The 13509-nt window shown below is 25.5% G+C and overlaps 2 protein-coding genes across 2 annotated transcripts; both read left to right on the forward strand.

Moving 5' to 3' along the window:
* Positions 1 to 657: 657 nt before the first annotated feature.
* GO595_005138 (uncharacterized protein) lies at positions 658 to 1401 on the forward strand (the record flags this gene model as incomplete). The annotated part of the gene is made up of 1 exon (XM_067918348.1): positions 658 to 1401. One exon carries the CDS (start codon positions 658 to 660, stop codon positions 1399 to 1401), a length of 744 nt encoding a protein of 247 aa, XP_067774688.1.
* A 9477-nt stretch (positions 1402 to 10878) lies between these two features.
* On the forward strand, positions 10879 to 11496 carry GO595_005139 (Ras family protein; the record flags this gene model as incomplete). Its single annotated transcript, XM_067918349.1, has 1 exon — positions 10879 to 11496. The coding sequence occupies one exon, from the start codon at positions 10879 to 10881 to the stop codon at positions 11494 to 11496; it is 618 nt and encodes a 205-aa protein (XP_067774689.1).
* Positions 11497 to 13509: the final 2013 nt, after the last annotated feature.

A 13509-nucleotide genomic window follows, 5' to 3' on the forward strand; every position in this document is an offset into this window, starting at 1 on the left:
GGTATTGTACAAATTATTTTTTTTTAATTTTGAAAATTTTCGATAAATGTGGAATTCGTGTATTAATGGCTTATATCAAAGCTAGTTCTTATACCATATCAAGGTTAGAACGAAATCATCAAATTTTACCAAATCTTTGTAAGTTACAAATATTTTAAAAAATCTTTTTAAACTTAATTTGAGCAACCCTAAATGGGAAGATAAACTTCAAACGGTTGAATGGCATTGATGGACGAAATCGTCACTTTTATGCCAGAATTTCGTTTTATGGCTGTTATCTACTCCTCTCAAAAAATATTGTGTAAAACATGAATATTTTTTAAACTAATTTGTTTTACCAGAAATAAAATCTTTTTATGTGCTTTATATCATATATATTTTATATATTATTAAAAGAATTGGAAATAATATTCAGGAATGCCTGTTTTCACCAGCCCACATCTTTTCACAGACCGAAATTGAATAAAAGGAAATTGAATGATGAATATGCGGTATCTTCAGAAAAAGTATGGTCAATTTCTTTGAAACCGAAATCATATCTCAAAAACAAATTTTCGATGATTTATTTTTCTGGGCTTTTGTTGTGGGGAGCAAGATCCCTCAAAATCATAAATTCAAAAATTGAATATCAGATTAAAATTTCAGACAAATAACATCATGACGAAAACAGACCAATACCCAAACCATCAGGTAAAGAATAAGGCTGAGCAGAAGCCGACAGAAAGACAGCAGTTCGGTTCTTTGATCCACAGAATCATTCGCCAATTCGAATTGACGAAAAACATACCAGTTCGATTTTCAGATATTGCTGATTGTGACAAAAGAAGACAATCAGACCTGTACAACATCTTAGAAGGACTTGAAGTTTTTGGCCACTATTCTGATAAGTTAATTATTTGGAAAGGATTAAGTGCAACCTCTGCTTCTCTTATTAAACATGGGATAAAGAATGAGCTTAGAGCTCTGGAAGAACCTATAACTTCCATTTTCAGTGCTGGTCCGTCTCCTTCACTAACGTCGCTTGTCAAGAAATTTTTGTCCCTCTACGTTTTTCTTGGTGTTGATTGCCTCAATATCAAAGAAGTTGCCAATTTAATGGGTGATTCCCCAGAACAAGCAAAAAAAATTCTTCGAAGATTATATCTTATTGTTTTTGTCCTTGAACAGGTCGGAGTATTAGAGCACGGATTTGCATATTCTCAATATGTTCTGAAACAGCCACTTTCTGTTATCATTCCATCTATTTTTCAAGAAGTTGCAAGACTCAGATTATTCCCAGATGAATCTGTTGAAGCTTTGCTCAACCGTATAGATGATGTATACATCAAGGTAATTCACCACGGAAGAAAAGAGAGTTACTCAATTGCTGTTAAAAGATTTTCAATAATCACAAAAGATTGAGAAATAATCTCACATTTACTTGTTTAATTAAATTTCCCAATCATCAAATTTTACCTTTTATTAGCTCCTAAAGCATTTATTCTTCGCAATATTTTTGTTTTATTTCATCCATGAGACAATTAATTCCATTCAAAAATTTCCCGATCATCTTTTCAAAAATCAATGATTGAATAAAACGCTAAAATCACAGCGGTTTTTGAGGGTGAAACGTTCATTCAAAATTGTATGATTTGTCCTCTGAATTTTGATAAGGTTTTATGTCTGCTGTTTATCGTTTGCGGCAATTCGAGGAATTTGAAGGTTAACCTCTCAGTGAAGTTCACATATAAAAAAGTGTCATTTTATTTTTGAACGTTTAAAAATAATTCATTCTGTGTTTTTCAATAGTTTATTTCAATATTGAAAAGACACTTTTGAATAACATACATTTTTATGACAAATTCCTGTCAAGTGTGTGTGTGTTGAATATGTGATTTATTTACAATTTAATTAATAACACATCATCATCAAAACAAAGTTTTAACTATTTTTGCTGAAAGTCATTAAAAAGTGCTTTAAAGCACAAATTTTGTCGCATATTTAATTTTATTGTAGCAATTTGGGTAGAATTATAAAACAATATCTGGCTAAACAGAAAAAGTTCCATGTGAAAATATGATGTATAATCGAGGTATTAATTATAATTAATGATTTTTATTCCAATTTCATAATATCTAAGATCTCCATTAAGAATCAATTAGAGAAGTTCGAGATGTCAAGCTTTAGGTTTTTGTCGTTATTCATATTAAAAGCGTGAATTGAAACGTTTCAACGGTGTGTGTTATATTGCCGATACACTTCTATTTGAATTTTTATTTGACACATACAATTAAATTCATATAAATTGAAATGAAATGAACATTCATTATTTTCGGCCATTTAAATACTCAAAAAGTAATAAAAGGTTTCACTGAGTCTGTTTATTAATATCTATCGTTTCCATATCTCTCTGTTGATTAATTTGGGCCCAAATTAAAGTGAAAATTTTAATGGGTTTAGTGACTTGCTGTAAACCTTCCTTAATCTTTCAATTTTCAGTTACAAAGCATTTCTTAACCATTTCAAAAAACTTTGATTATCATCAAACAAAGGTTTCCAAGTATCCTTAAATATATCCTTTATCTCATTTATTTTACTCATTTTTTTCTCGAAACTTTCAGCGAACTTCATCCAATATTCCCATAATTTTGCACAATTATTTTTCATTTCACTTTCAAAGTCAAAATTTGGTTTCTTTAACATATAATTCATTTCATTTACAATTGCAAACATTATTAAAATTTCTTTTAATTCATCAAATAATTTTTGATCATTTAAATCATTTGGAATTTTTAATGAATGAATATATTTCTTTAATATATTTTCTCTGTTTCTTTCCCATTCATTTAATGACATTAACCATAAACTTAATGGAAACGCATCAGTCGAATTATTTTCATCAATTAAAACTTCATTCATTTTATTTCTAAAATTATTAATGTCTTCTTTATCTAAAAAGATAAAACCCGAATATAAAATAAATGGAATTAATCCAACTGTATTTACAAATGTTCCACCTCCTTTTGTTATTTCAATTCTCTTCGAATTTAAATTAAAAAGATGAAACTTTAAATCATTAAAAATATTATGAAATAAATTATTTTTATCATTTTCACAAATATCATAATAATAACGAGCTAATGCTTTCCTATATTCTTCATTTGATATAGTATTTGAAGGTATAGGAAAAATAGAGTTACAACATCTTTCACAATTTCGAACTTGGGCTGCTTCCCATTCATTAAGTTTTGAAATTCCACTTTTTGTATCCTGAATGTGACACTTTTCGTGTATACCAATGAAATGTGTTGATGTAACATAATAATTATCAATTGGTGACAAAAAAACATAAAATCCTAAAATATCATTCGGCATATAATTATAACCTTCTTTACAAATACAACATTCCCAATCATTATTGTCATCAATTTGATTAAGAAGTTGAGAAAATGAATTATTTTTTATTAGATTTAAAATTTTTTCTTTTTCTATTTTTGCGCGTTTTTTATTTTCGATAATTTGTTTTTCATTAATTTCATTAAAAATTAATGAAATGATTGAAGGCTTTATTAATGATCTCTTATGAATTAATAAAGCAAGTTCACCAATAGAATTATTTGAAGAAACTTTTTCAAGTTTTAAAATTAAAGGAATTAAATTATAATCAATAAATAATTGTTGAGTTTTTTGATGAGTTGATACCATTCCAGCTATAGTTTTAAGTAATGCTGGCAATGAAACAACATTAATATTTTCTTTCCATTTTAATGAGTTTATATTTTCATTTAATGGGAAAAGTTCAATTAAATAATTAATTGCATCGAAAATATATTTTTCTTTAAATATAAAATCGCGAATTTTATTTCCTTTTTTATTTAATGGAATTGTAACTATAAATTCACCAAATCCATTTAATAAGATTATCGAATTATATTTTTTAAATATATTTATTGATATTTCTTTAGGTTGTAAACCATTATTAAAAAATTTTATAACTTTTCCAATGAGAAAATAAGATTTCGTTAAAATTGGTGAAATTAATGCTAAAATTGGTGAAAGTAAAATTTGTTCATTATTTATAACAACATTAGAATTTAATGATTGTAATATTATATCAATATGTATTTCAGGTGTTTTATCATTAAATGATTTATTATTAATAAATTTAGATAAAACATTTATTAGTTTAAGAAACAAATTTATATTTATATCCAAACTTTTAATTAATTCATTAAATAAATCAAAAAGTATTTCAATTGCATTAAATTTAAGCATTTCTTTTATATTAGTTTTAATAGAAACAAATGCTTCCAATACATAAATTGCTTCATTAAAATAATTTGTCGATTTATCTTTTTTAAAAGTATTTAAAAATATTTCAAATCCATTATTTCGAATTAAAACTTTTGTGAAATTAAAATTCTTTTTTTCTTCATTTTGATTATCTTTTGAAGGAATTGTGTTAATTATTGGTTCAGTAGCTTCGCCATCTAATCCTTGAAGTCTAAATATAATTAACATTGGCGTTTCACCATTATTTGGTACCCAAACATGTTTATAAACTTCATCTACTAATAAATCTAATGATATAATATTTCCTTGTACTATTAATTCCATTCCATTATCATCATTAAACATTCCAATCATTCCAAGATCATTACATATTTTATTTTTTACATCTCTCATTAATGGTCCAAATGTTTTTGACATGATTGGAGTTTTTGATAATCTTCCAGGAATATAATCTTCTTGTGATCTAATTTTTTGGATTATAATTGGAAAATTAAGTAATTCGGGTTTAGGATATAAAAATTTTGAGATTTCACTTATAACTAAGAAATGATTATATTTTATACATTTGATTGATGTTAACATAAATATTTCAGGACCAATAACATTTAAAAATGTAATCTTATCTTCTTCATCTAATATTAATTTTTCTTTTATTATTAATTTAATATAATTAGAAAGAATTAACTTAGAATTTATTAAATAATTTGATCTTTGAATGATGATTGTTATAATGATAAAATATATTTTCATAAGTTTTTGAATGAAATTGATTTTATATTTTAATAAATATCGAATTGTTATATCATTAAAGAAATATATTCCTAATAATTTTGCCAAAAAATTAATGGAATATCCGATTGATAAGTTTAAATAAAGACTTTTTTCTAAAATTATAATTTTTTCTGTTTCTTTTTCTATAAGTAAGATGATTTTATCAAAAAGTTCTTTTGGTATTAAATAAAAATATTTCTTTTCATTTTTAAATATTATATAAAGACAATTACAAACTTTATCATAATCATCTATATATAATACATTAATTGATAGAATAATGTTAACTAAAAAATTTGTTATTACTTTGAAATGATGCTTTGAAATACTTGAAGCGTTAATTAAATAATCCATAATTTCATTTCGAATTATGTTTGATTTACAATTAATAAGTAAAATTTTTAATGAATTTAATGGAATTAATTTAATTATATCAATGATTTGTAATTGTTTATTCCATTTATTAAAAACATTATATTTTTGATATGTATCTTGATTTCTTAATATTAAAGGTGAAGAAAAAATGGATAAAATTAATGGATAAAATAAATTTTGTAAATCATTTGACTCAAAAATAATTTCACTTGCAAATTTTATAGTTTTAAGAATTGATATTAAACGTTGTTTTTTAAATGAATCATTAATACTTTCAAAGTAATAAAGAAGTTTTAATAAATGCGTTTTAGGATTAGGTAAAGAATATTTTAATAATTTAATGATTTCATTTGTAAAATTTGGTTGAATTTTACAATATGCAACAAATGTATCAATTATAGTATTCGAAAATATTTTAATTTCTAAAAATGAAATCAAAAAAGTTATCTCATTAATTTCATATTTAGGTATAACTTGTGAAATAAACTTCAAACATTCATTTATATAAGTTTTATGACAATTATAACAAACATTTTCATTAAACATTAAATTTTGTGAATTTTTTTTAAGATTAATATAAGAAGCAATTGAATTACGTATTAATAAAACATGTTGAACATTTAATGTTAATTCTTGATTTAATAATTTACATTTATCATTATAAAGGTTATTTAACATTTTAATTTTATCATTTAAAAGTATATTATTTGTGGGTAATAAAATTTCATTAATTAAATCTTTAGTATTTGTTAAAGTTCTATAAATATCATTTATTTTATTCATTAATTCATCATATTTTATTAATGACTTTTCCAAATCTTTATTAGAATTTATTTTTATATTCGAAAATGAATTTATTGCTGTTATATTCCATTCTAAAGTTACATAATTTGAAAATCCACATTCGCTACATAAAAATCCATCCAATTTATTATAGTTAATATGTCTACAATTCCGACAATGATATGCATTTTCATGACATTTCGAACATATTCCAGATCGTTTATCAATTATTTCTGTATGACATAAAGGACAACACAAAACAATTTGATTTTCATTTTGATTTTCCCAAAATTCTTCGAAATGAATTTTAATTGATGTAACAAGTAATTGCAAAGGGAAAATTATTGATGCAAATTTTTCATCACGTTGAAATTTTATATTAGAAATATGTTTCCATTTAAAATTATTATTTAAAAGTTCATTTATATCTTCAACTTCTATATCAGAAATATAAATTTTTATAATTTTTGGGATTCTTAAGTTTTTCTTTATTGTCATTGATAAGAAAATGTTTGTAATTAAAAATGGATTTTTTAATTTATAATATAATGTGTCATGGGAATATTTTGAATATAATACAATTTGATCAAGTGAATATTTCGTTGGTGATATTTCTGGATTATTACATATATTACATGGTTGTGAATCTAAATAAGATGCTGAAACCTCAATGAATTTAGATAATTGTGTATAAATATGAAGATTTGGATGCGTTTTAATAAAATTGAATTCTATTTTTAATGTATCAATTAAAATTTGAATAATTTCATTACATGTTTTAATTTTTAAAAATAGTTTTGATAAAAACATAAAAAACATTGATGAATGTGATCCAAATTTAGAAATATTTGGAATAGAATTAATTACAATTGGAGAAATTAAATTTGGTTGAAGCAAAAGCAAATCTGAAAGTCTTTCTTTCAATTGATTTGAATTTGATGAAATAAACAATTGAAAAATTTGTGTGTAATCGGTTAATTTGATTTTTCCAATATTTAATAAAGTTGCACTTATAATAACGCAATTTTTATCATAATCGCTCATTAATAAATATGTTAAACTTTTCGTTGTTTCAATATTATCATTTAAAAAAGATTTCCAATTATTAGATCGAGATTCAGCAAGATCTAATATATAATGAAGTGTTTTAGATAATCGAATTAAACTATTATATTCTAAATGCTTTTTGAAAAATTTTGTTTTTTGTGATTTTCGAATAATATGTTTAGAATAAATGTGATATTGTTTAGTATCATTATATCGATTAGCTTTACTTTCATCTCCATAAAACAATTTAACTAATACTCGATGAGATAAAGATGAAAGATAATTAGTTTTGGAGTTACATAATTTTTGAACTTTTTCTTTAAGAGGTTCAATGCTTTCCTGATTGAAGTTAACCAATACACGTAAAAGGAAACGAAGTATCGACATATGTAATAATAAAGTAATATCTTGAAATAAGTTTGCAGAAGGAAGATAATCTAATGGAAGTGGAACAAGGAATGATATCATATCAACAACAGAAAAATCCGAAATAGAAAATTTAATATTATTTATAAAATCTTTTTTATCAAGCAAAACATTCAATTTGATAAAAAGATCATTCATTTCAATTGATAAAGGAATCTCAATTCCAGAATCAATAAGTCTACTAACTAAGCAAAGAATTCCAATAACAAAATGTATCACATTTGGAATATCATAATCAATATTTATAATGAAATCAAAAAGACATTTAAAAATGTATATATTTTTAAATTCTTCTAAATCATCTGATATTTTTCTAGAGGAAATAGAATATAACAAATAAAGCCATTTATATGAAGAAATTGGAGAATATGAAATTATTTGATTTTTGTTTATATTTAAAGGAGATAAAGAAATTATTTCACGTATTGATACGAATGTATAAATACAATTTAAACATGGTCCTCTATTTAAAAAATTTGCAGCTTTGTAAAAGAAAAGGTTTTGATCAACATTCTCATTAGTAATAAAGTCTGTGATTGGAGGTGATTTGTTTGTTTTTTCGTAATTTAGTTGAAGAAGTTTCTCCATTTAATTTGAAAATAATTTTATTTTCGTTGTTAAATAAAAATTTATAACCGTACAAAATTTTTGCTAACTGAAAACCATTTTCGATAATAATAATACTGAAAACGCTAATTATTTAAATATTGCCTCAAGAAATAAATCAATAAAATAAATTTAAATCACTATGGCTGTATATGTACATTTTAGATCATAACCTCAACCATCCCAATGATTTTTGAACATGTTTTCCTCTTACATAGCAGAAAAAAGTTAATATATTATTTTTTGATATTATATTATAATCAATTTTTAGCAATTCATAAAATGGTGACATAATAAACCACTCAATTATCCAAATACGTGTAAAATCTGTTATGTTAATTAACCATTCAATCCCATACTTTTTGAATTACATTTGACATTTTGTAATTGATGCATGTGTTTCGATCGTCTGCCGCGGCAGGTCGTTCCTGAACAAGATTTTATCGTAAACTTTTTTCAATTAAACAGAATAATTGTATGTTTCCGTTAATCCAACTTAATGCTTCTATACTTTTTTCTATTTAATATATTTATCTATCATTTTTTTTTTAAAAATAATAGGAAAATATCTGCTTTAATGAGTGCGTCAACAGATAAATATACATTATCACCAACCCTAATTCGATTTAAATCGAATAAATATTTAAATGAAAAACAAACATCCAAACCTTTACCTATCAATGTTTCTTCACTAACAATTACAAACCAAAAAACGCAAACTTTATCTCCCTTATTTACATTAATCGACACAATATCTGCAACGCATTTCGAAACATTATTTCTTAGATAAATATACAATATCACCAACTCTAATAAATATAAACACATTAAGTGAATTATACACAGCAACATATTATATATCAACAATTTTTTCACCATCAATTACTAGTAATATTGTCAACATTGAAACGCAAACGATAACAAATACAATTCAAGAGACATCTATACCCACCACAACACATATTGTTACAACTATTCAGACAAAAACAGAGAGTCAAACAGAAACTTTAACACTTACATATACATATGTTATTGGAAGTGGATATATAAATACTTCCCAATTTGTTGTTTCAATGCTATCAATAGAAACAGATATATTAACTTCTTCAGATGTTTCATCACAAACAATGACTATTTCATCTGTAACAGTTACAACTCAAACAAGTACTCAAACATCTTCACCTATTGAATCAATAACATATGTTGAAACAAACATACAAACATTAACATATGAACTAACAGAAACAAATTCAAACTCACTAACATTATCATTCACAGAATCACAAACGATATTATTAACACAAACAATTATAGAATCGAAAATTATTCTCACATCAGAAGTGTTAACTTTAACAAATTCATTAACTCTTTCATTCTCTTTTACAATTTCAATATTATTTCCACCTACAGAAATAGAAGAAGAATTCACAGAAACAAATATCAAAACTTATATCAACACGAAAACAAGCTCAAACATCGAAACGAATTCAAACGTTGAAAAAAATTTATCGCTGACTCCAACATTTTCATTAACAATAATTAAATCTTATTCATTAATCAATTCATTCATTTCACAATCATTTACATATTATATTATTGATGATAGTTTTACACTTATTAATTCTGAATTTATTTATTATGAATATACAATTATCTATTATTCTACTTATTTTTGTTTTTATAACGATTTTATTAATATTAACTCTCAAGATTCTGAAGCAAATAACCAAAAGAAAGTTAATGTATCAATGATTGTTGGTATTGTAGTTGCTGTTGTTGTTATTTTATTGGCGATAATTATAATTTTGATTAAATTTGGTACACCTAAAAAAACAGAAAGTGAAGAAATTCAAAATGAATTAGAGTATGGAAACAATGAAATTAATGTTCCAATACCAAACACTCAAATTGATGAAGATCCATTTGCAAAAGATTTCAAAGAAGAAAGTTTTGTTATAAAATTATAATTGCATAATTACATTCAAACCAAATAAAAAACAGATATATGTATGTTAGCCCGTAATTAAAAAAAACCTTAATAAATTTTGATTCGAATTATATTAGAATCAATGCATAATAACAGTTTTTTATACTATAATTTGGTTTTTGATTTTGGGTAAACGTTCTCTTATTCAATGCTTCCAAGATTTGACAAAAACTTTTAAATGTAGAGAAGGTACGCGTTAACAAAATGCTTGCGTACAGATGTTTCTACAATTGCCATTTTATTAGACTTCGCCGCAAATTGGACACCATCTCAAAAACGACAGAGAACGGTTTAAAAGTGACACTTATTTTACGCCTAAAACGAAAAACACCAATTATAATGTCATGTACAAAACTGTATGTCGATTAATAAATGTTTTTATTGTTTCTGTCTTTTTTACCATGGATAAAAAGGTTCTCCCTCAAAACAGCATATTCAATTTTTCAGTGAGTATTAAGAAAAAATCATTTCAAAATTGCATTCAATGGCCATTTGCCGATCAAAAACAAGGCCCATCCAAAACGGTTAAAGGTGTGTTTTCAATACGTTAAATCAGTTAAATTTAATTCAATTTTAAAGGCAAATGACTTGTAAATAATACAATATCGTAGATGTCCGAAGGAAACTCTCCTCCATATACTTTTAAATTCCTTATTGTTGGCGATGGTGGTGTCGGGAAAACGTCAATAGCCAATAGGTTATGTCATCATGAATTTATTGATACAACTGAATCAACTGTTGGTGTCGAATATTTATCTTACACCCTTAATGTAGAAGATCAACAAATAAAACTTCAAATCTGGGACACGGCTGGACAAGAAGAATATAAAGCACTAGGAAAGGCTTATTACAGAAATGCAGTGGGCGTTTTATTGGTTTTTGCTTTTAACGATGAAAAGTCATTCGAAAACATCTCAGCATGGTTAGAGGACATCAGAAGCCTTTGTAATCCAAATGCACAGGTTTTACTAATTGGTAATAAATTTGATCTCACAGAAGAGAAAAAAATAGCACAAATCCAAATAGATCAGGTTAAAGAAGCCAACAAGCTTGACTTTCTTGAGACATCAGCTAAAGATGACTTAAATATTGAAATTGCATTTCGACGCCTTACTGAAGCAATTTTGCAAAAAGTCAAAAAGAATGAAATTAACTTACAAGCGAATTATCAACAGCTCAAGCCACAGTCAGAAGATGCCAGAAAAAATGGATGTGGTTGTGGTAAATAGTATTATCTTTTTTTTTTTTTTTCTTTTTTTAATAAGTAACACTTCTATGTTTTTTGTGTTGATTGTTGTTTTTGCTATCAATAATTCCGTTCTTAGCTTGGAAATTGTTGCACCTTATCAAAAAAAAAAGTTGAGTTCGATATCGTAGCAGTTATTAATTGAAAATCACTCGGTTAATATAGCTATCGTTGCAACGAAGTTCCAGAAACAAAAGCTTTTATTTGACATACTAAGGATAGAGCTAAGACTTAACCTATTCAATGAAAGTCAAATTACATGGCTATGCAACTGTGAGAAATGAAAAAGAGATATTTATTCAAATTTTATGCGTAATGGAAATGAAAAAAATACAGAAATTAATTATGGCATTTCTATATCTATTTATATAAGTACAATAATTTCTTCTAATTAAAAAATTAATTTTTTTTATAATTTCATATTTCAAAAACGGTACTTATAAATGAATCATCAAAAGATCACATAAAAATTGTTAAGTTTCTTGTGAAAAAATTAAGGATTAAAATAGATAAATATTTATTTTTTACTCTTTTAAAAGTGCATAGAATAGTTATAGATAAACAAATATATGAACAATTTTATTTATTAAAAAATGGCACAAAAGTTTTGAGCAGATAGCATATAAGAAGAAAAGCGCCGCACAAACGCAAGAAGTGGTTCATATTTCTTTCGAATGTAATCGATTTTGCACTTACATCGAATTTTCTAATTATCTCAGAATGTGATTGCATGATCTCATCTAATGCATGTGATGACTCTTCAAGCAATTTATCACATCTGGAGTTCACGATGTTTGCGGTTTTTATGATTTGCTTTGCACTTTCAGTTTTGATTCGAATACATTTAACTCTATCTTTTAATAACATGCATTTTTCTTGCAATCGCCCTGAATCCTTTTCAACCGCATTTTGTAACCACACTTCAGCAACTTTGAGATCAGGCATTTCTTGAAGCATTTCATTCAATTTTTGCCTTAAACGTTCTCTTCCTGGATCTTCATCAACTTTTTCAATTAAACCGTAATCGTTGTTTTGATGCGGAATTTCGAATCCTGCTTCTTTAAGTAAGCCTTCACTGTCACATGAACTTAATAATGACTCGATCCAAAGGAATTTTAATGTTTGAGAATCACAGATTCCTGTTTTAGGGATATTATGTTGCTTCTGAAATTTTTTGATTGGAATGTTAATAGAGGAAAAATCATTTGGTTTAATATGAAACCCATTTATTGTAAGAAGCTTCTCGAGTAGTTTATAAGATCTCATTAAAAGTTGGTAATTTCGACCAATTAAATTTGTATGTTTGGTATCTGATTTGTTAAGTGTTGTTATTAGGTTGCATTTTACGTTGTAATTCTTTATGGCATAACTAAGTTCTCCAAATGAGTAAAACATCTTATCTTTTTTTGAGAGTTCTTTGATTTCATCAAAATTTTCTTTTTCTGTAATGTTGTCTGTTTCAGCAAACCCGAAGATTTCTAGTATAAACAAACTATTTTGGAAGATTTCAGCAAGGCATTCTTGCAAATTTCCATTGGTTTTATATTGTAATTTTAGATCGGCCTCATATTCACTTAAATCAAAGTTAATTTTAAACATGTCCTTTGAAAAAGCTGTAATAATACCCAAGTGATATAAAGCCCCTAATGTTTTGAAACGTATAATATCATTTTTCCATATTGTTGATTGTATAGGAATGCATTTATTTCCCATTTCTGCCTTTGAAAATTCATCTTGTGTCATATATATTATGTTTCCATGGGGAGTTTGTTCAGTTCTCAGTCCAAAAGATTGAAAATCAGGAATTGTTTTGGAAAAAACAATTGGATACAAAATTGTATTTTTGTCAGGAGCTGGGACAGCAACTACGTTAAAAGGTGCTGTATATGAATCCAACATATTTACCAATAAGTATAGTTGAAATCCATTTACTTCAATTGGATGTAAAGTTGGTGGTTCAATATCTTTGAAAAGAGAATGCTTATTTCTTGTGGTA

This window comes from Histomonas meleagridis (assembly GCF_020186115.1).
Source record: "Histomonas meleagridis strain 2922-C6/04-10x chromosome Unknown contig_32, whole genome shotgun sequence".
NCBI classification, from domain to species: Eukaryota; Parabasalia; order Tritrichomonadida; family Dientamoebidae; genus Histomonas; species Histomonas meleagridis.